The sequence below is a fragment of the Heloderma suspectum genome, chromosome 1 (assembly GCF_057233095.1).
Source record: "Heloderma suspectum isolate Gila_16-S chromosome 1, 16-S_ref, whole genome shotgun sequence".
NCBI classification, from domain to species: domain Eukaryota; kingdom Metazoa; phylum Chordata; class Lepidosauria; order Squamata; family Helodermatidae; genus Heloderma; species Heloderma suspectum.
The window spans coordinates 154,067,787-154,092,626 of NC_139458.1; the positions used below are offsets into that span (position 1 = coordinate 154,067,787).

At 42.2% G+C, this 24,840-nt stretch overlaps 1 protein-coding gene across 1 annotated transcript in view; it reads right to left on the bottom strand.

The window, feature by feature from the left end:
* Positions 1-24,840, bottom strand: part of ADCY5 (adenylate cyclase 5) — a 333,434-nt gene that overhangs the window by 135,561 nt on the left and 173,033 nt on the right. Inside the window, exons 2-3 of the mRNA XM_084807397.1 lie at positions 6,837-6,986; positions 4,711-4,832 (exon numbers count right to left, since the gene is read on the bottom strand). Of these exons, the coding sequence (XP_084663523.1) occupies positions 4,711-4,832; positions 6,837-6,986 (272 nt within the window). The remainder of the gene's footprint in view (positions 1-4,710; positions 4,833-6,836; positions 6,987-24,840) is intronic.

A 24,840-nucleotide genomic window follows, 5' to 3' on the forward strand; every position in this document is an offset into this window, starting at 1 on the left:
AAAAAGCATAGTAGTGGCAGAAGGAGCAGTGACATAAACTGCAACTATAACTATAGTGAAAACCAGCTTATACCATTAGGAATGCCTAGGCAAATATAAAAGTCTTTATTTATAAATTTATAAACCTCCCTTTGTCCACAGGATCCCAGGGCAGTGAACATAACATTAAAAACATACAACAAATACAATGTGAGAGCCAATGTGGTGTAGTGGTTACAGTGTTGGAATGAAACTTGGGAGATCTGAGTTCTAGTCTCCACTCAGGCCATGAAGCTCACTGGGTGACTTTAGGCCGATCACTAACTCTTAGCCTAACCTACCTCACAGGGTTGTTGTGAGGATAAAATGGAGAGGAGGAGGACCACGCAAGCCACCTTGGATTCCTTGCAAGAGAAAAAAAGAGGTGGCATATAAATGAAATAATAAATAAGCACATTTAAATTTGGAACTGGGGGAACTACCCCAGGGAAGAGAATTACATATACAGGGTACTATGGCCAAGAAAGCCTTCTCCCCAGTCACTACCCTCAGACCCTTGGCAATAGGAAAGTTCTGCTTCTGGAACTTCCCTACTGCCAATCCTTTAATGGGGCTCCAATTGGGTAGAGCCAACTGGACTTTCTTCAGCAGACTCTGCTGCCTGAAACAGAACACCCACTTAATTTCAGATGCCAGGGGAACCTGGAGGAGGTTCTCCTATGAAGAATGTTGCTGGCTTTGGGCAGGCTCAGACAGTACAGTAATTTAACCTGGACGTGATTAAGGTGTGTTAGACCATGACTAGTTTGGCTTCTCAACGAAAGGGTGCAGCTGGTGAGTTCCATGTATGTGCTGGTCTGCCCACGTGCACTTCCCCATTTATTTAAATGGAAGAGACAGTTCTGTGTATGCAAATGGTTGAATTGAAATGAATGGGGAAGACTGTGTATGCGGGGGAACTATATGTGTATGTGAGAGCTAGGGAGGGATGAATCTGTTTCACTTTCTATAATGTCCACATTTTTACAAGCACAAGTTCATTCCATCCCATTTCCAATCAGTTTGTGAATGTTTTTTTTTTAATCTGCACAAACATTTGTATGTATTTTCATATGCTTTTTTGTACACATTCTTTTTTCCCCCAGAGTTGAATTGATAGGCAAAATTTGGAGAAGTGTGGAAACCAAAGGATAACTACATTTAATTTTGTGCTTTAGTTCAGGAAGCGTGAATCAAGTCAATCCATATTAAAATGCAAAGCAAATTGATTTCTCCCCCATCCCTAGTTAGAGCCCCTCTACCTAACGGTAGCAAATTGTACATCAAGATGTAAAACTGTACACACACCTTTTCTCAGGTTATCTTTTAGGCATGCTCTTCCTGAGGCAAACCTTTCAGCCAGACCCAGAAAGCCAAAGGCAGCTCACCAGGCACTGTGAGCTGCCTGGTCCCTGGTGATCAACATCTCTGCTGTTTTTGTAGTCCTAGGCAGGCAGACAAAACAGGTCTCTTCAGCTCACGGACAGCCACTATACAGGGCAGGTGGACTGCATCTAGATTGGTGGCCATTAGTTGAGCAGGCCTGCCTTAAGGCAAGCTTTACCATGAAGCAACCTGAGGGAGACTGAATTGGGGTGTGTTTGTTCGGGGGGGGGGGGAGCAAATGCTGAGAGTCTTTCCAGTCTTAAACATTTTGTTTATTGTTGCTGCCTGCCCAGTTGCTTTTCTTCCCCTCTCCTGATCACTCCTATTTCCAGCAGGTATTGCCATTATGGCTTCAGGCACGTGAGGTCCAGAGTATTGGTTATAGTTCTCATCAGGGGGAGAGATGTATGAGAAATTGGTTTCAGTTTGTTTTTGATCAGGATTTACCCAGTTTGCACCTTCTGGACTGAACTCAGATGCAATCTGCAGTCCAAGACCAAACATTTCTGAGCTTGCAATGTGATTCCCCCACAAAAAAGCATTCGACAGCATGTGTACATTTGAAAAACGTGCATGAAAAAATGTGTACTTTTGAAAAAGGCACACCAGCATGCTTTAATCAATGGGAGAAGAATGCCTACATTTCGAAGATGTGCACAATTCATGCATACATTTGGAAACAGATACACGGAAATACGGAAGGATTTTCATATATATAAAAAAGCAAATCTCGCAATCTGAGACGGACTCAAATTGGCACAAGCTTCCAGATGGAATTTGGAGAACTTTGGTGAGCTTGAGTTTTGCTGATTCGTATATCCCTAATCAAGGGACACTACGAGAAAATCTTTCCTCCCAGTGGCTTGTTGCTAAGTGGCCTGTTGTGCTTGAAAAACTCTTTACTACATGCATAGGTACCCTCCAGATGTTTTGGATTACGAGTCCCATAATCTCTAACCATTGGCTGTGCTGGCTAGGGCTGGTGGGAGTTGTAGTCCAAAACATCTGGATGGCACCAGGTCTCCTTCCGCTGCCTTACTGCATGGATCTTAGCTGTCACCCACTGCAACCCAAAAATGTGGAGCAGAACTGTGAAGGCTCAGAGCATAGAGTCTGATCTCCAGGCAGTCAGTGCCTCTAGACATTGTGGACCAGGATTACTCACTGTAGGGAGGCTGGCATCTCCATGAGGACTACACAGAGTCCAGTTACTTAACTTGTGTCACTTATTCTGCTGCTAAGATTCTGACTTTCAAGCAAAATTATACCGCTTTGGCAGGGAGAACAGAAGAGAAAGGAAGGGGTGAAGGACATGAAAATTGGGACTATAGGGCCTTGGCCTCTGGACATTTGCCAAAGCCTAGTATCTAGTTTCTGAAGTACCATAGTTATTGTTCAAACATTTTAAACTTTCTTTCAGTATACAAGGCTAAAACCTTGCTTTTATGAAAAACAAACTGAACACTACAGACATTGCTAGGATTATTAATTGCAATCCGTCAGCTATCTTGTTCTGCACCTCCACAATGAACCTAGAGATATGTGAAATGCGCACAACCTCATGCATTTTGCAGAGTTAGAATGGACATTACTTTGCAGGACTAGAGTGAAAATTATATGCACAGGTAAATGCTAGTGCTTACAACACGCTCACATTTTGTTTCTACTGGGCAAACCGAGTTTTTGAGGAGTTTCCTATGTATCCATATCCTTGCAATGAAGACCACAGAAGTTATTGGCACAGAAAACTTTTTGATAGTCTGTGTTAGTTATTTGTGGCACACTGATGGCCTGAAAGGGGGCGGGGGGGGGGGAGAAACTCTTATCATTTACAGTGTACTGCCTGATTACCCTAGAAGCGATCTTAGTTGCCAGAGGTGAAAAGGCAAATGGGAACTTACAAATCTGCATATGTAGCCTCAGGTAAGAAGTATATGTGAATGCGTATATTTACCTACTTTTTCTACCCCTTGGAATAGTCACAGACTATTTCAGACACAAGCATTTGGTAACACCCGTAATGTTACTGTTGGCACAATTATCTAAATATAACACATGATTTCATCCATTTATATTAAGACATAGATACTGGTTAATGTTACCTCTCTCAGCTATCTTCTTTCTAATGTCCTGTGTGCACTGTGACCGTGTTCTCATCTTTAATTGCTCTCCCTTCATCTCAGCAAACTGGCCTTTTAAAACTAGTTGTTTGTTTACATGACATCCATAATTGGGGATTAAATCAAATGAGATAGAGATCTAGGGATTCTGATCTTGGAAGCCTAATTTCAAATGACACATATAAGTGCCAAATAGATACAAGTCTGGAATCAACAAAGCCAATGAAGACAGGTTGCTTCTAATTAAGAAAGTGCAGGCTGCAATGCATAGATCCGTTATGCTGTACTACTTTGATTTCAGCAGATTAATTTTCAATTAATTTGATGAGACTAAATCAGCAATCCATGCACTTCTGCTTAAATAGTTTGTGATTTTGTTCACCGGTTTCATTTGCTTCATTGGGAACCAAGCTGGTTTAAAGGAAAGCACACTGCTTTTAGTGCTTTGTGTAGATTGATAATGCATGCAACCACTGCTTGGCAAGAAAATCCTACACAGAATATTATTAAGGTAACGTATCATTCAGGGACTCAAAAGGATTTCAAAACATTGGAGATGTAGAGGACAGTTATCTCCTTTCTACCTCTTTCATTGAGACGCCTTTCTGTGTACTGCACATTTCAGATAAGAACCTCAAAGTATTTCTGTATTCTACTGGTTATACAAGAGGGTACAAACCAAACTTAAATCTGATTAAATAAAACATACACTCTCTATTCCCTATCTCAGGGTAGGGACCGTGCGGCTCTCCAGATGTTGCTGGACTGCAAATCCCAGGGGTTGAGAGCTGATGGGAGTTGCAGCCCAACAGCATTGGAGGGCCACATGTTCCTTTATGCGTAGCTTTTGCCCTATAACTGACACCACCAAAGATTACCCACCCCACTATCCCAACCCTTGCAGAAAGGAAGCAGAGGACAGGAAATTACAGCAGCAATGTCACATCAAGGCCAGCAACCCATGTTTGGTGTGTTGCTTTGGTTCGCCAACCAACCCCTTCTCCCTTAAAGAAAAGAAGGAATATCTGGAGTACTTGTGCTTACCTCCCATTTGGAGTTATAAATAGTGTAGGGCAACTGAAAAGCAGTATGGACATGCATTTGGTTTGCCCTGGTTTCATTTCTTTTTTTAAACCGGTATGTATTGTGCGGTGGGTGCATTCCATTCCTGTCCCTTTGCCCTTACCTGACATTGTCATGCTTCTGGATGTAAATTTTATGAAACATCATATCTTCTTTTTTGGCATTAATGTCAGCTTTCATCTCCATGGCAACATGGCGAGGAAGTACAGAGAGCAGGAGGCGCTCCTGTGGTATAAGACAGATGAACCAATTAAAGCAGCTGCTTTGTTTCAAAACACAAACACACATCTCTTTGCATCTCATGTCAGCAAAATGAAGCCATCGTTTCTGTGGTGGATGGGCAGTACCAAGAACATTCCCCATAAAGCCCGACCTTATCAAACACCTAGGATCCCATTCCACTCAGTCATTAAGGAACATCAGACGATATCGTCAGGAATCAAGCTCCTCTCCGGTTCCAATTTAACTGCCATTCATGGCAGTTAACCTCTCCAAATGATGGTGACTTCCAAAGGCTGCTGTTCTGATAGAGGTAGGAGAAACACCAAATGCATGCAGCTGTGCATTGTTCCTTGCCACTCCATGATGTCACGCAGAGCCACCAGACTCTGGGCTTGGGTACCATTGATGGAATCTGGTTTCATCCATTTGCTATGTAGCTGCAAACCCAACTCCTAAGATGCGTGATGCCATAGGCACATTAAAGGAAGACTCAGGGTGGCGTTGGGTGGCAACAGCAGCAGAACTTGCATTCACTTTTTGTATTTCTTGTGTAAAATGTGAACATGGAAAGTCAGGACTCCGCACCCACACTGTGAGATGCATGTGTAGCACCTCACCGCTGGAGGCAAATATGTCTTCCCTCTTCGATCACTGTAACAGATGCATGAAAAGAACCTGCTCCCCCACCCCACACTATAATTATCTATGTGCATGGCATCTGGGAATCCTACTTGGCCAGAAGCACACAGTTGTTTAAAGCTGCGTGCAGATGCATGTATGGATTGCACACATTATGCCCTTAACCAATAGCCTTTCTCAGTCCCTGCATGAGGCTAGACCAACATGGAGACAACCAGAATATAAAGCTGGCATAATAATTCATTTTGCTCAAGACATTAAAGAGCACTAAACTTTTTATTACGTATATTAGAGCCAGAAGGCTTCAAAAGGTGAGATATACGGCCACTGATGTCCCAGTTTCAGAAAAGATGACTGCATATAGGGAGGTCTCCAAAAGTGGATTCCAAGGTCAGTTCTCTCCTTACACCAGACATGGGCAGACAGTAGGATACAGGATAGCTGAAGCATGTAATAGGAGCGCAGTCCAATGCTGTCTGACACAACCTACTGGCAGGCCCATTCCAAGGACCTCTGCCAGTTGCATGTGTCAGATACGTGTGTGAATTAATTTCTTTCTACGCAGGGAGAAAGTGATTTTATGGCAATTCTTACATGCATCCTAAAGAGGCTTTCGAATCCACTAAATAGCTCTGGAATGCTGCACCGTGACCCATACTCATGGAGGGATTTTGCTGATTAAAGTTAATGGAGCAATGAACAGGTCTACCTCTTATGCTCTTTGCTAAGCCAGTGGGGCTAGACTTATGCTCTCTGCTGAGCCACTGGGGCTAGAGCCAGGAACCTCCCTTTGGGAAGCCACTCAGAGCTGCAAATCAAAAACCTCTCAGGGCTAGGATGTTTTCCCAGAAGGCACGGTGGCCACTTACCCAGGCAGTCTATTGATTTCTCTCAACCTGGCAGAGATATTCAAGCTTCCAGATCAGGCTTGAGTGTTACCTGGACAATGATCAGCCTTGAGCCTGGAGGGATATCATCATAGTCCTGGGAGCTGTTTTGTATCTTCAGCCCTAAGCGACTCACCACAAGGGGCAGTAAAGGATAGATCTCTACCAAAAGACTGCATCAGTCAGAATTACTGGAACATCCTGTATCCCCTCATAGGAAAGCCCCATCTTGCCACACTGAATAGATTTAAATATATCAATTTCAATACAAATATTCAATATTCAAATCTATGTAGCTACATTTTTTTCTTTTTGGTTTTGTTGAAATTTCACAATAAAAAATTAATGTAAAAAATCTTGGCACACTGAAAGCTCCAAACAATTTGTTCACAAATTTGTGAAGCTAAAGTGAATGACAATCTCATCTTTGATATTATTATTATTAATCATTATTATCATTATCATCATTATTATTATTTACCTGCTGCTGGTTTTCTCTCTGAGAATGTAGACGAGCTTGAATGCATTCCCTGGTCTCCTGAAATGCCTGTCTTTGGGACACCTCAGCTGGATAGTGTGTGCACACGCCTACAATGTTTGTGCAGATGAAGATGAGGATGTTGGACACCAGCTGCAGTGGAGATGTGAGAAAGAGAGAAAGACAGAAATTATTACACTCTGGAAACCAGAATAAGGATAGCACCAGGCCAAAAGCCAGGGAAGCCCTATTCTCACACTTCTCTGACCCATATATGGCATGGACTGAAAGAATCTTTAATATATATGATTACTATTGTTTCTGCTCCAAGCATATTATCATGGTAGTCAATAACAACAGGGAGGATGACAATAATGAGCTCCACATTTTGTCATGGTTATACAAAGTCACACAGGCACCCAGTCACACACCTTTCTGCTGCCCCACCAATTTTGTCTCTTGGTGTAACAGTCTTCATAGATATTTTCATGCTGTTTTGGTTACTAGATATGAAATTTCCCCACAACCTCGCCATGCTCCCCTCTCACATGGCAACATCTACTACCTCCTGAGTTCTGGGAAGTTTTATAGAAGTCTGTCAGGGAGCTGGAAAAGCATAGTCTATTGGTAGTGTCATATATAAAATTACACTACAGTGGACCTTAGTATTTATCTGATACCATATTCAATGGTTTACATCAGGGATGGACAACTGGTGATCCATCAGAAATTTTGGCCTACAACTCCCATGATCCTTCACCATTGGCTATGTTGGCTAGGGCTGATGAGAGTTGTAGGCCAAAACATCTGGAGGGCAACAGGTTGCCCACCTTGGCTTACATAATGGCTAATCTAAAGCAGACTAAGAATCGGAAAAAAAAAAGCCAACACCTACAAAAACTAGAATGGTGGATTGCAGCAACAGGTCATCTCTGATCATTAGGCCACTGTGATTTGTAGGCTACTCTCTCTGCAGACACTCCTCAAATAGCTTTGGGAGAGATTATACCCAGGAAATGCAGGGCCTCACCTCCCTGCCTCTCTAAAAGGTGTTTAAGCAGGGTTCAGGTAATTTAAAAGGGTTGGTAGGTTTAGAAAAAACCACTCATCAGCAAGATGAATCATCCCTTCTTTTTAAGATTCTTCAAGGCTTCATGCTTCTTATATCCAAGGAAACTGGCCTAAATGGCAACTCCTACTCCACAGCTGGGCCTGAGCCTGAGTCCTCCGGGGGCCTCCTGTCTGTCTTATTTCCAGGCCCTCCAGTGAATTGTGGGGCCACCCTAGGCACCATGCAGAGGGATTTTATTGTACCAGCTGCTTTCAGGAGTTTCCCCTCAAAGCTGGATCACTGCATCCTGTCTGGCAGCCAGTGATGTTAACTCCCAACTCTAAGACAGAAGTAGACGTGATGGTGACTGCCCCCACCCCACACCCACCAACACATACAAAGGGAATGGGTCCAGTTTTAAAAGCAAAAGTGGTGCACAGGTAAGGAGTGAGGAACCCCTCCCCAGTCCTCTGTGGCTTAGCTCCTTACAGTTCCTCCGTGCACTGACAATTCTTGCAGTGGAGGTTTTGATTAGGGTGGCCACGTTTCCCAATTTACACAGAGAGGACAGTTCTGTATTTCAAATTGTTCTCTATTTGAAGGGCTGTTCAGTCCAAGTCCGGTTTAAAAATAAACATCCACAAGAAGGGAGAATAGCAGCCTTGTATTTACTCATCAAGGGTTAGCAGCTGAACAACTGAGCGAGCAGGAACACAGGTCACCTGATTCCCTGTCTCTGTGGGACTACGGCAGCCCTGTGTTTAAACACATGGAAGTCACACATGCCCAGTTCGGACTTCATTCCTGTACCGTGGAACTTTGCAGTTTGTGGAACTGTAGTGCCAAGATTAGGATGGATTCAGCAGAGCCCTTCTATGAATGAAATGGAGCAGGTGATTTTTGCCTGCAGCCCCCATGGCACCTCCCATAGTATTCTGGTGTGTGTGTGAATCCTTCAGAGTGTATTTGGGAGGATGCAAAAGTTGCTGGGAGGAAGGGGGGGGGGCTCAGTGGGAAAAATACCTCCTTCTGTCCATTTGTGGGAGCTAAGACCACCTCATTCTGTGAGTGGAAGTTCCATCATGGATCTCTGGACCAACCATTTATTTCTTTTTGCAAATCTACACACCACAGTTTTATTTATGCATTGAACCAAGTTTTTGTAACCCTAGTAAGTGCCATTATATCTCACCCACGCAGAACCTGGCAAATCCTGTATTATATATTATTGTTTAGCCAGAAATGAAGACCTTGTATTGAAAATGTTCCAGTACAATATAAGGCTATACTTAGTCCTCCTGGATATGCTTTGAAGATCGCTTAACATAGCTTAGTGTCCTGAAGGCAAGTGCCTTTGTTTAAAGAGCATTTCACTCCATTGTTCCTTGGTAGAACCTTAGAGCTATATTCAACATATCGAGTTGCCCTTTGGCATATACTTACAATTATATTTGTTAGAAAGCCATTACTGTATTTGCATTTTATGGGTACACTTTAATCTTGGCTTGCTAACAATCAGATGCCTTTAACTATTGTGTTGAAGATTGCATAAACATTTCAACATGATGACCTGTGACAAGCTCAGAATTATATAAAAAATATGAAAAAATATACCAGGGGCATTGCTAGGTTCTTAGAAGATCCGGGGGAACAGGCTCATAACACAAATCTGCATATATATATACACACACACACCCTTCATGGATCACTGCGGAGGATGAAATGGCTAGATAGCATCACCAATGCAATGAATATGAACTTGAGCACACTCCGGGAGAGAGCGGAGGACAGGAAGGCCTGGTGTGCTATGGTCCATGGGGTCACAAAGAGTCAGACACGACTTAACGACTGAACAAAAAAATATATATACACACACACGAGTATAAGCGCACGTCTAGTGTGTGTGTGTGTGTGTGTGTGTGTGGTGTGTGCATGCGGTGTGCTTGTGTGTGTGTATAGATTATATACATACATACATAAGAAGTGTGCGCTGACCCCCACCCCCACCCCACTTCAACTCAGTCCCTGATTCAGCATTTTGGAAAACATCCCGCTTCTGCTCTGGCCAATTTGTAGTTGGACCACTTCAGCTCAGCACCAAACCTGAGTCAATATTTGGAAAAATGAATCTTTATGCTTCCTGTTGACTACTATGGGAAATTAGAAAAAAACTGTAACTTTTTTCTCTTGGTCAGAACTGGATGATCATTTCAGGCATAGTAGCTCCCTAGAAGGGGATTATACCTGCCCAATGTCAGAAAAATAGGTGCAGGGTTTTGATTTTCTTTTAAAGGGAACTGCCAATAACGTTTTTCATTCCTTGGAAGAATTGGATAAACATTTCAGGATCCATTGCTCTATCAGAGAAGATCATGTCTGTCAAATTTCAGAATGATAGCCACAAGGGTTTTTGTGCAAGGGTGGCTTTGACATTTTGAGGTCTACAAAAGAGGACATACTCCCTATGTTCCTTGTGGACCATTGTTCTGACAATTACAGACTGCCTAGAGGCATCCCTAAGTAAGAAACCAGCAAAGTTTCAGAAGGGTAGGTGCAGCAGTTCATGTGGAAGGGGAGTTCTCCAATTTGGGGGAGGGAGTGATTTGCTTTATCTTCCCTTCACCCCTTCCCCAATAGTTTTTGGGTAAATTTGTATGAAAATGCACAGGTCATTAGAGGTGTCCCCCAGGCAAGAAACCTGAAAAGTTTCTGAAGGATATACATGCCTGCAAATTTAGAATGACTAGAATTTATTTACATTTCACCAATGTTAGCAAGAGGGGAACATGGGTGGGAAGGTGCTACTGCACTCATGTCCTGCTTGTGGGTTTTCAATGGGCATCTGGTTGGCCACTGTGTGAACAGAATGCTGGACTAGATGGACCACTTTGTCTGATGCAGCATGGCTCTTATGTTCTTAAATAGAGAGTGCCTCTGAGCATATGCAGAATGTTTTTTTTTCACCACTGGGCACTTACATTCTCCCCCTACTAATTCTATTCCCCTCCATCCCTCCCTCACCCTACCACCCTCCAGCAACTCTTCATAAAAACAGATGTCATGTTTTGTGCAACTCCTCTCTACCTCCTCCTTCTTATGCATAAGCTCTCATTGTATCTTCCTCCACATAACTTCATTTGTGCCAAGACTTCACCAGGATTCAGCCAATGCGTCTGTTACCAAAACTAGGGCTAAGTTATGGAGAAACTCTGAGCATGTACTAAATGCCTTTCCCTCACCAATGATGCTAGAGTTCATGCAAAAAAACCTCCAAAGCCACAAATGACAAAACATGCATAGGACTGAGCTGAAAGGGTAGTCAATTCATTAGATGGATTTGGGTAGGCACTGTGTTAAGCTTGCAGTACCATGCTCACATCTCAGCACTTATTTCTGAGTAAACATGCAGAACATCAAGGTGCAAACCTCCCTGCAAAAGTAACTTGTGCTGGAATCCTATGCACATTTTCCTGAGGGTAAGCCGCATTAAACATAATGGGACTTCTCAGTAGGCATACATAGGACTGCATAAATGAGCAATATTTATTTCCCCTCCACTTAAAAAACAAACCACAAACTCCTATTTTTTAATTAAAGATTTCTGTTCATAGGAACATAGGAAGCTGCCATGTACTGAGTCAGACGACGGGCCCATCTAGTGCAGAATTGTTGACACTGACTGGCAGGAGCGGCTCTCCAAAGTTTCAGGCAGGATTCTTTCCTAGCCCTACCCGGAGATGCCGGGGATCGAACCTGGGACCTTCTGCATGCCAAGCATGAGCTCTGCCACTGAGCTACAGCCCTTCCTATTGCTGGATAATGGCAACTGACAAACAAAACAGCCCCAGATTTGTTTCTCTGCGACCATGTGAACCCACTCTTCTCAAAGGCTTGAGTGAGGAGAAGGAGAAAAAACAACCCTCTTGTCTGTTTGTACAAAGTCAAATACAGTTCAGAATTTCTCTTGCCCGCCAAAGAGAAGTTTCTTTAATAATTTATCAAGATATGCTCTGGGTGGAATAAAGAAGAGAAGAGAAGAGAAGAGAAGAGAAGAAGGAAAGAAAGAAAGAAAGAAAGAAAGAAAGAAAGAAAGAAAGAGGGGAAGAAAGAAGAAAATAAGAATGGTGATTGGAAATATGCATGGGGGTGGGGGGTAGAGATAATTCCCTAAGCCAAGTGGCTCCTTTCAGAAAGGTGGTACTTCAAAGGAATTTAGGAGGCTTTGAAGGCTTTGCAAGGATTCCAGGTACTTAAATGAACTTTATGAGGTGAGGTGGCTGAAGGCTTTTTCTAGCTTTTTTAAAACTGTAGAACCTATTTAAAAGCCCCAGCAGTTCCTCGATCATGACGCCACATAGTCCTAACCCTCCCTTTGGGATTATTCGAGTCCTACAGCTATTTAGGAGAAAATAAAGTGGAGGGGGAGAAAGAAGTTTGTGGAGGCTGATTGGATCCCTTGCTGTACTGAAGCTAGTAAACTTCTGCAGAATCCAAAGGTTCCAGTTTGGGGCAGTAAAATCAAAGGCTGTGTGAAATACCAGTATTTCACATGGAGCTCTTTCTTCCCTTCTTTCTCCCTCTTCAAAATTTCATTGTAGGCAAGCTCACAACAGTGGGCAGGTAAGAGCAGAAAAGTAGGGCGGGGAGGTTCTTTGCACCTCAAAAAACCCCTACACGAGAGATTAGGGATAGTGACCTCCTAGTGGTCACCTTAAATAACTTCTGATTAGGATCCCTAATCCCCTAGGTGGCTTGACAGTTTTTACTTTTTGTTTTAGACTTTGAGAAAGGGAAACTTTATGCATGGCTAGCGCAGAAGCCACTGGACCTAACTGTCTGAACTTTGGCAGGCTCAGTCATCTCCATAGAGGCTGCCAGGTCCCCAAATTCCATGCACATATGTGGAAGCACAAAAAAAATACAGCTCTTTGCTTTGACAGATTTTCTTGAAAATCGCAAGTTTTACCTGTGACTAGCACAAAAGCTACTGAACCTAACTGCCTGGAATTTGGCATATTCAATCAGCTCCATGGGGGCCACTAAGCCTCCAAATTTCATGTATGTGTCATACACACTAAAAATGTTATAGCCATTTTTGTTTTCCAATGCAAGTCTATGGGAAAATGTAAAAAAAAAAAAAAAAGCCAATTAGGACAGCTCAAAAGATCCGGGGCAATCAAAACATCCAGAGCTCGTGCCCAGGTGGACCCTTTTCTAACGATGCCCCTGTGGATGACTATAATTCATAGCGCTTTCAATTATCTGCATATCTGGCATGAGAGTTGAAAATACGTTAGTTTTTCTTTCTCTCCCCCTGCCTCATATTTCAAGGCAGCACATCAAATTTTTTGAAGGAAAATATCCTAATTTTCATTTCAAACAAATGAAATAAAAAGCTTTCTTGCTGAAATTCAGCTGCTGAATCACAGCAAACTTTATTTATTTATTTATTACATTTCTATACCACCCAATAGCCAAAGTTGTCTGGGTAGTTCAGAAAAATTAAAACCATAAGTACAGCATAAAAACAATATAAAATATAAAAGCATTAAAACTACAGTATAAAAACATAACCAATATAAAACCTAGCAGCAATGCAGAGATTTAAAATACAGTAACAAATTTAAAACAGCAGAGCTAAAAGAAACTAGAATGCTAAAACGTTAAAATTCCTAGGGGAAAAAAAAGGTCTTCACCTAGCACTGGAAAGAGTACAACGTAGGCGCCAGGAAAACCTTTCTACGGAGCTTATTCCAGAACCAGGGTGCCACAGCAGAAAAGGCCCTCTTCCTGGTAGCCACATTATATCCAAGCATACACATTTAGGAGGTTATATCAATATTTCTACAAATGTGTTCCTCAAGGTGGCTTACAAATGTCATTAAAACACCATAAAACAGTTGACCATCTAAAATGGCTGTATTGATTCTGCATTTTGCAGAAATGTAACACCAAATGAGGTAAAAGCTTTTTGTACCTCTTTAATGAGGAGTAAGCCTTCTTCAGATAATAAAAACCAGCAAGCAGAGAACAGTAGAAGATTATGGAACGTGATACAGACTGAACTGCCCCCTTTTATGAGTATAAACAGCAGATGGGGAGTCGGGCACACACACACACCTTTCTGAATACACCTTTAAAGGACCAGTTTGTAAACACAGAGTCTATGGTAATTTATTGCATTATGATATGTATTTACTTCAAATTTAACCCAGTAATGTGTCATCCTTTATTGATAACTTTTACATACTATAAATGTATCCCCTAGAGCCCACGTGTTGAAGCAATCACGGACTAATTCCGTAATGTGTGAAAGTGTTGGCAAACTGTCTCATCAACACAGCAGTTAATTATAACAAATTACTCAAGGCTTATAGCATCGTTGAAAAACTATCATCCATGTCCCCAGTGCCTTTTACACACCAGTAAGAGCAGCAATTATACAAGTCACTCTGTTGTAAATCTTAGGAAAGTCAAGGTGACAAAGCACCCAACAACACTTTGAAGTAGGTGTTCTTGAAACATCGTGTCTATGTGTTTCGTGCAACACTTGACTAAAATGAGACAAGAACCGAGGTCTTCTAAATGATATTTTTCCCTGATCTCCACCCTGCCCAAGAACAAACAAATGCTCATCATTATAAAGGGATGAAATTCAATTCTGAAACAGAAGCTGAGCTTCCATAGGGAATTAAATGGATTTCTGACTCATACCTAGCATACTTCAACTGAACATTGATGCTCCAGATTGCTTATGAAGGTAATACAGGAACGGTACATGAACTAAGAAAGACAGGATTAAAAAGGATGGTGCCAGAAGATTCTAACAAATACAAGCACTTTCATCCAAAAATGACCAAGGTTCACATAACTGTACATAAATGATTACAGAATGTGTTCCCAGCATGTTCCTACCTGTGATCTTCAGTCTGTCACCCTCAGCCATCTGCAGGTCTCCCACTCCCTGGTATGATTCCGCCCTTTCTCTCCCACTGCCCCTTATGCCTTTAACACCTTCCCGCCTTCCTTCCTTCCTGTCCTCAAAACTCACTTTCCCCAAGACACCTTTGAAACAATCCCCTAGACCATCACTTCTGAAACTGGATATTTTGAACACTTTTTTGTTGTTGTTCCACAAATTGCATGGCAAGCTCAGAAACAGACAGACTTTGACCACAGATTGCATTCGAGTTCGTGTTCAGTTCCAGGAGGTGCAAACTAGGTAAATTTTGGTTAAAAATGAACTGAAATGAATTTCTCATATATCTCTACCCTTGACCCAATATCCTACTGTAACTAAACCTACAGGCATGAAATTGAAATAGTAGCATATTCTTTCCCTGTTTACCCCTGACTCCATTTCTCTGTTGTCTCCCTTGTGTATATCTTTATACTGTAAGACCCTCAGGGCAGGGATCTGTCCTCTCATTCTTTGCAAAGTACCAGGTAAATCAAAGGTAATAACAAAAAGAATAATAATCCTCAGTAAGGCCATCCTACCCCACCTCACCCCTTGCAGCTACAAGATGCAGTCCACTGTGATTATAGCCCAAAAGAAAATGTCACTCCCAGTACTTAACAAAAGTTAATTTGTACAAGCACCTAACTCAGTTTCAAACCGGGCTTAAATTCATCATTTAGATGTACCCTAAGGCCACAACGTAACCAAACGTTTCCCACAGATTTTGCTTATAATTCTACATGGAAAGATGTCTGTCATATTCTTATGCTCTGATTCCTCTGATACAGCTGTTGGACCCGCACTGTCTTTTCACATGATTATTTTGATTGTAGAATTAAAATCCTCATGATTGCTGTCCTGCAGGCCAATGAAGGCATATGGGGTTTTCATGACTGGGCCTGAGAAGATACAGTCAGGGCCAGAAATATGGGAACAAGGATAACTGTTTTGGCAGTTGACCTGTGTAGACCACCACATTGAACTTGAAGGGAAGCACACCCAGATGGGAGCGAAGTCAGGACTTTCAGCTGTAATTCAAGGGGTTTGACGAAAGCGGGGCACGAACCATTCAGGAAGTGCAGCCAGTGGCATACACACACACCCATCGTTGAGGGCTCATAAGTAATGGAACAAATGGCTGACAAGCAGCTGCATGGCCAGGTGTGGCCTGTTTCCTGGGTACCCCATGACCAATCAAGCAGATAAAAGGCCTGGAGGTGGTTCTGAGTGTTACATCTGAGTTTGGTAGCTGTTCCCTGGAACTCCCAAAATGAGGTCCAAAGAGGTGTCCATGCGAGTGAAGGAAGCCATCATTAGGCTGAGGAAACAACATAGACCCATCGGAGAGATCGCAAAAACATTGGGAGTGGCCAACACAACAGTTTGGAAAATCCTGAAAAAGAAGGAATTAACTGGCAAGCTCAGCAACAGCAAAAGGCCTGGAAGACCACGGAAGATAACTAAAGTGGATGACCGCAGAATGCTGCTCAGGGTGAAAAGGAACCCTTTCACAACATCTAGCCAGGTCAAGAACACTCTTGCGGAGGTAGGCATGTCATTGTCAACATCTACAGTCAAGAGACAGCTTTATGAATGTAAATACAGAGGCTTCACAACAAGGTGCAAACCACTGCTAACGCTCAAGAACAGACAGGCCAGATTAGCCTTTGCCAGCAAACACCTAAAAAAGCCTGCTCAGTTCTGGAATAAGAGTCTTTGAACTGATGAAACCAAGATTAACTGATGGGAAAAGTATGGAGAAGGAAAGGAACAGCTCATGATCCAAAGCATACCACATCATCTGTCAAACATGGTGGAGGCAGTGTTATGGCATGGGCATGTATGGCTGCCAATGGAACTGGGTCACTGGTGTTTATTGATGACCTGACTGCTGATCAAAGCAGCAGGATGAATTCTGAAGTGTATAGGGCTGTACTTTCTACTCAGATTCAGCCAAATGCTGCCAAAACCGATAGAACGCCGCTTCATATGGCAGATGGATAATGACCCTAAACATACAGCAAAAGCTACCCAAGAGTTTCTACTGGCAAAGAAGGGGGAGGTTCTTCACTGGCCAAGTCAGTCACCTGATCTCAACCCAATAGAGCATGCTTTTCACTTCCTGAAGACAAGACTGAAGGCAGAAAGACCGAGAAACAAGCAGCAGTTGAAGGCAGCTGCAGTAAAGGCCTGGCAAAGCATCTCGAGGGAGGAAACTCCGCATTTGGTCATGTCCATGGGTTCCAGACTTCAGGCAGTCATTGACTGCGAACAATTTTCATCCAGGTATTAAAAGCAGTCCTTAAGTTTGAAATTATGTTGGTTTGTTCCATTACTTATAAGCCACCAATGACGGGTGTGTGTGTATGCCACTGGTTGTACTTCCTCAATGGTTTGTGCCCCAGTTTCGTCAAACCCCTTGAATTGCAGCTGAAAGTCCTGACTTTGCTGCCATCTGGGTGCGTTTCCTTTCAACTTCACTGTGGTGGTGTACAGACGCCAACTGCCAAAACAGTTATCCTTGTTCCAATATTTCTGGCCCTGACTGTATATTTACTATTGCATCTGTTTGAAACAATGTGCTTACAGAAACACTAGAAAAGCATAGGTTATTGTTTTTATAATTCCATGTTTGGTTTTGATTTTCTTTCTCCTGCCCAACCAATCAGAATAATTTCATTTCATTTATTACATTCTATCCCACCCAATAGCCAAAGCTCTCTGGGTGGTTTACAAAGATTAAAAATCTTAAAAATACGATATTGTATATAATATAAAAACCATTTACCTACAAACATATAAACAGACAGCGCACACACACCTGAACAATTTTAACAATCAATAATAAGAAATCCAGGACCTAAATTGAAAACCTTATCATCTGCTGCCAAATGCCTGAGAGTAGAGGAGGGTCTTAACCTGGTGCCGAAAAGATAATATTAATGGCGCCAGGAGGGCCTTGTTGAGGAGATTGATCCATAAAATGGGGGGCCACCACCAAGAAGGCTCTCTCCTAAGATTTCACCCTATCTTTCAAATTTCAGCTTAGTGCTTTACTGATGCACAGTCTCCATTCACTGTCCTGAGGCAAAAACAAAACCCTTCTTTTCCATAAATCCCTTCCTGCATGAATCATGTAAAGAGGCATTGCATATAGAAAGGGGCTGTGCTGTTGGACTTGCACCCTATGTGAATGGATTAGGTGTGGACCCTGATGTGCATGCATTAGCTATGGACATCTGCAGGTGAAATCCTGATCGTGTGGTGTTCCACCTCCTTTAGAGGTCTGTGTGCACAAGTGTCCTGCTGTGGCTGTTTCAGGCTCAGTTTTCAGGCAGTCTATGGGGAAAAATCCATCCCAAAGATCAAAAGGCAGTCAGAAGCACAGGCAGGCAGTCCAAATAAAGCACAATCCAAGGGTCTGAGTAGGAGTCCAGGGGTCAGCAGCACAAGAGAAGAGTCCAAAGAAGCAAGGTCAGGAAATCTAGGGTGCAAGGCATTGGGAGCTGAAATAAGGATGCTGTTCCAGCAAGCAGCAGGCCTCAATGAATGCTTATATGCTGGGACTTCCAGAGCCCCCCCTAGGACTCAGTTGCAGTACATCAGAAGATCCTGGAAGAAATTATCCTCATAAGGAGGTCTGTACCGACAAGAAATGCTTAGTCATGAGGAGTCTTCCTTTGTAAAGGGGTTCTACTGGTCTGCGTCTTGAGACACCACTGCTATAGGAGGTAAGAGGTCATTCAGCCTCTGTGCCATAGGTAAGGATGTATGAGAACTTTGTTTTTGCTTGCAACATACGAACATGCCCTATTCGAAGCCCCAAATGTGAGCATGAGCGTGGTGTGCTGAAAATATTCGCAAATTGTCAAACATCTGCTCACTTTCGTCTTGTTCCTGATTTTTAGTTTGATTTGTGCAAATTTCCTCAGTAGACTGTAGCAGCCCCACTTTCTAGCATAGAGAGCTACATTGTCTACATTACACAGATCAGCTCTGTAGAGATCCAGATCAACTTTAGGACTGATTTTATCCTGCGAAATCCAGTTTGTTCCTCCAATGGATGCAGAGATGCTTTCACATTTGGACTCTGCGGAGTATTTTTTTAACCTCCCCACCCCCACCCTGAAAAGCACAACAGTGCTTCTCTTTGGAAGTGCTTGTATGATTGAAAATTTATTTATTTATTTCACTCCTACCCTTCCTCCAACCATACATACATGATCCTCCTCCATCATATCCTTGCAATAACTCTTGTGAGGTACTTTAGCCTGAGAGAGATTGACTTGCTCAACATGAATCAGTGAGTTCACAGCTGAGTTGGGATTTGAAATTGGATCTCTCTTTGGTCCTAACCTGATGCTCTTAACTACATTGCTACGCTTGTTCTCTGGTTGACATTTGTAGTCAACACAGAGCATTGTTTTGGTGGCGGATGGGTGAATGTTCGAAGGAAACATTTCTATCTTATTTGCTTTAGCTTTACTGAAAGCCAATTTTCTTCACTTCAAAATATTTTCTTCACATCGCCATCACCCTGTCAATTTAAAGCCTGAAAGGACTGCATAGTCACCCTATATTGTAATAATTCAAGGAAAAGCCTGGTACAACCACCACAAACAGAGTGAAACACCAGCTTGTGTCAATATGCGGCTCCACTCTGTTACAATTGTATTTGATTATTCAAACACCAGATGACATTCAACAGGCAATTATAAGCAGAAAATATACTTAAAAGGGATGCTGTCAACATAACCTCTGGCATTTCTTTACCTGTGACATGCAGGTTACTAAACTGGAGGAATTGGGGCTGGAGCAAAGGGATAGTGGTTTGTTTACATCAGATCAGTATTTTGAGTTTCAGCACTGCAGACAACAGTTTCCTTCACTGCCTGCTCCCTGATTTGCGCTGCATTTCAGGAAACAAACATGGGCATACTGGGAAGCTTGACAAAAATCTCTCTCACCAGCCAGATGGTGGGACCTGGTGGTGCTAATTCTAATGGTGGATTTGGACAACCAGTAGTTGCTCAAAAGCTGAATGTGTTGTGCCTGGAAGTTGTAAGGAGACGACCATCTACAGCCTTTGACTGTGAGCTAAAGTCCCTCACCAGCTGCTCAGATATCCAGAGAAGAACATGTGACAAAGGTACCATGGGAAAGCCATTGCTTGGAGGACATTTCCAGCTTCTTCTATGTTATAAAGTTAAACCACATTTCCAGAAGCTACTGATGGCTCTCTCCATATATGGATACTGGTTCCATGAGAAAAGTTGTTTTGAATCCTCCCTCTGTATGCTGAGGTTCCATGAGTTCCAGAAATGTACTAAAGCAGGATTTTCAAAAATTGTTTTCTGAGCCTTCTGGAGTCTTCATTTTATAATAATATCTCTGCAGCTATGAGGGCTGAAGGCTACCAGCTTTGAACTTCTAAAGAAAAATCATCTAAAAACATAGTTTATTTTTTTTAAGCTGGAATCTTGTAGAATTTTAGAGAGAGTTCACAAGATGATAAAAAAAAAAAAGGACCTAAAGTACTTCGGTAGCAAAAAGGCCATAAACAATATTGCTTACTCCAGTTTAAGGCACAGGGGTCAGTTGTTGTACATGTACACACACACACACACACACACACACACACCCCTTGAGAGTCCAACATATATGACATTATTCCAGGTCCAGAAGTTAAGGAGTGCAATTTTGGACCACCCCCCACCTACATATGTTAAGTTGTCAAGTCTTCCAGACAAGGGAACCCATGAATCAAGGGGACATAAACCCCTAAGTATCTTGGGATCTCAATATTTAAGGGAGCGCCTCTCCCTATATATGCCTGCCTGAGGATTGAGCTTTGTCGGAGGAGCCCTCCTCTGCATCCCACCAGTGCAAAGCATACACTATGGTGGGACATGGAGATGGCCTTCTCTGCTGTGGCACCCCAGTTGAAGAATGCCTTGCCCTTGGAGGCCCGACTGGCACAGACATAAAACCAATTTCAGCACCAAGTTAAAACATGGCTTTTCACCAAAGCCTTTGAGGGATAAGTGAATTCCCTAAAGTTGCACACTGTTTTAACTGTTTTATTGTTTTAGATTTTCTAATCAGTATTAGTTTGTTAATATGCTTTTAGCTGTTTAAATTATTCATTGTTTTATACTGTTTAAATTGATTTTATCTGTACACTGCCCTAAGATCTTAATGATGTAGGGCAGGATACAAATGTTTTAAATAAATAAATAATGCTAAATGTAGACCTGAACATTAGACAAATAATTTAGTTATGCCATGGACTGAAAACCAAAATAACCCTATGGAAAGCCCCATAGAACCACCTCCTATGACGTGAGATTTAAAAAGGTATGTATTTGCAAATGACTGCAACTTTTGAAACTGAGGAAAATTTCCTAATAAAACTAATTTTAAGTATTTTAGTTTTTGTTGGTTCTTTGATTTGTTTGTTTTTAGCAACCCAGCTTATTTTTATTGTTCAACTCCATTTTGGAGTTGCCCACTATCCAAGCTTAGCCTGGATAGATGCGGAAACCGTTTTCTTATCAGTGTATTGGATAACATTTTTATGGAGATATACAGCACTGTAGCTGAAATCTTTGAAAGGGCTCCAGAGTTTCCCATTGTTCACCTTTAACTTTTAATACATTTCTCTCACAGACTATTTCTGTTTTCCAATCTTTGCCTGATAACAGCTCGCTGTACAGTTGATTTCTAACCTATCTGCTACTGGGCCATTCTAACATGCTTGCATTTGGCTGAACTCTCCCAAGATCTACAACCTTGCTGATGTCCAGTAAGACCATACAATTTTCCTCCGCATAACTTCTGGCATACAGAAATTGGTCTCTGCAGCTATATAAAGCCTACATTGATATCAAAGTGGGAAGCCCGGCTATCACTTGAACCTCACTAGACCATACACAGAGATTATGAAAAGGCCTGCAAAAGACACAAAACGCAGAGGACATCCCGAGGAACACCAAGTAAATAATGTAGAGTCCAACACAAGATATTGAAGATCATCACATAGTGACTGTTGTTTCTGTACCCCCAGCAGGATCTGATGTGAAAAGTGATTGAAATGAATCTGCAAAGTTGTAACACTGAAATGCATGCACACTTAGAATTTGTCAGTCCTCTACAGGGTTTGTTGATGTTGCTGAAGTCATTATATAGTCATGATACAAAGCGACTAATTATGAATATGCCTCAGAGCACTTTACTTCCAGAGAGCCTAATGCACAGAGACTATTCAAAATAATCATCTCGGATGACATTGCCAACAAAGATTCATACAAATTGTTTTGTGATAGTTAGTGGTTTGTACAAATCTCATGTCCTTGAGGATTTTCATTAGCTGGCTGCCTGCTGCAATTATGAACTCCGCATGCTCTCTTTTTCAGCATGGGGGAACAGCTGTATACCTCTGAGTGATACTTTCACTGACTCATGCACTACAGAGAAGCTCAAACCTCCTTAGCTATAATCAGCCTTTCTAATTAATAAACAGCAAGAAATAGGGTGTTTTCTAAGGCAGGAAAAATTTCAATATAGTTACTATTATAGAAAATCACTGAGTTGATAACACTTCTCGTACTCAACCAGTTTCCTACAAATTGCTCTGTCATTAAAAAAAGAATTACATTTGTAACACAGAAACAGATATAGCATAGGCAAAATAACAGATAAAGGGTTGGATCCACCCTAAGATAGGGACACTTAGTCGCCACAGAAATCAACAGGACATAAGTTAGTCATGACTAACTTTTATTTCAGTGGGACCTAAATGTGACTAATTTAGTCTGGATTCAACCTCATCACTGAACATTTGGACTGATACATCATACTCTCATGGCAGTGTACATAATGACAAAACGTATGAAGTTTCAATATGCTTAGTCAAGCATTAGTCCAAGTCCATCTATTATGATTATTATATGTTCAGTCATTCAGTCATGTCCGACTCTTCATGACCCCATGGACCATAGCACGCCAGGCCTTCCTGTCCTGCGCTCTCTCCCGCAGCATGCTCAAGTCCATATTCATTACATCAGTGATGCCATCTCATCCTCTGCCGTCCCCTTCTCCTTTTGCCTTCAGTCTTTCCCAGCATCAGGGTCTTTTCCAGACAGTTTTCTCTTCGCATTAGGTAGCCAAAATATTTGAGCTTCAGCTTCAGTATCTGTCCTTCCAAGGAGCACTCAGGGTTGATTTCCTTTAGGATGGACTGACTTGACCTCCTTGCAGTCCAGGGGACTCGTAAGAGTCTTCTCCAGCACCACACTTCGAAAGCATCAATTCTTCGGCGTTCAGCCTTCCTTATAATCCAGCTCTCACAGCCATACGTTACTACTGGGAAAACCATAGCTTTGATTAGACGGACCTTTGTCGGCAAGGTGATGTCTCTGCTTCTGACTATGCTGTCTAGGTTTGCCATAGCTTTCCTCCCAAGGAGCAAGCGTCTTTTAATTTCATGGCTACAGTCACCGTCTGCCGTGATCTTGGAGCCCAAGAAAGTAAAATCTGTCACTGCTTCCATTTCTTCCCCTTCTATATGCCAGGAAGTGATGGGGCCAGATGCCATGATCTTAGTTTTTTTAATGTTGAGTTTCAAACCAGCTTTTGCACTCTCCTCTTTCACCCTCAACAAGAGGCTCTTTGGATCCTCTTCGCTTTCTGCCATTAGGGTGGTATCATCTGCGTATCTGAGGTTGCTGATAATTCTCCCAGCAATCTTAATTCCGACCTGTGATTCATCCAACCCGGCATTTCTCATGATGTACTCTGCATATAAGTTAAATAAGCAGGGCGACAATATGCAGCCTTGTCGTACTCCTTTCCCAGTTTTGAACCAATTGTTTGTTCCATGTCTGGTTCTTACTGTTGCTTCTTGACCCTCGTACAGGTTTCTCAGGAGACAGGTAAGGTGGTCTGGTACTCCCATCTCTTTCAGAATTTGCCACAGTTTGTTGTGATCCACACAATCAAAAGCTTTAGCATAGTCAATGAAGCAGAAATAGATGTTCTTCTGGAATTCTCTTGCTTTCTCCATGATCCAGCGAAAGTTGGATCTCTAGTTCCTCTGCCTCTTCGAAACCCAGCTGGTACTTCCGGTAGTTCTCGGTTTGCATACTGCTGAAGCCTAGCTTGTAGGATTTTGAGCATCACCTTGCTGGCATGTGAAATGAGCGCAATTGTACGGTAGTTTGAACACTCTCTGGCATTGCTCTTCTTTGGAATTGGAATGTAAACTGACCTTTTCCAGTCTTGTGGCCACTGTGGAGTGTTCCAAATGTGTTGGCATATTGAGTGCAGCTCTTTAACAGCATCATCTTTTAGGATCTTAAATAGCTCAGCTGGAATACTGTCATCTCCACTAGCTTTGTTGTTAGTAATGCTTCCTAAGGCCCACTTGACTTCACTTTCTAGGATGTCCGGCTCAAGTTCAGTGACCGCACTATCATGGCTATCAGGGACATTCAGAACTTTCCTGTACAGATCTTCTGTGTATTCTTTCCACCTCTTCTTAATCTCATCTGCTTCTGTTAGGTCCCTGCCTTCTTTGTCTTTTATCATGCCCGTCTTTGCACAAAATGTTCCCTTGAGATCTCCGATTTTCTTGAAGAGATCTCTAGTCTTTCTCATTCTGTTGTTTTCCTCGATTTCTTTGCATTGTTCATTTAAAAAGGCTTTCTTGTCTCTCCTTGCTATTCTCTGGAACCCTGCATTCAGAGTTCTATATATCTATATATCTTCCCCTTTCTCCCTTGCTTTTCGCTTCCCTTCTTTCCTCAGCTACTTGTAAAGCCTCATCAGACAGCCACTTTGCTTTCTTGCATTTCTTTTTCTTGGGGATGGATTGTGTTGCTGCCTCCTGAACAATGTTATGGACCTCCGTCCATAGTTCCTCAGGCCCTCTGTCTATCAGGTCTAATCCCTGAAATCTATTTGTCACCTGCACTGTATATTCATAAGGGATATGA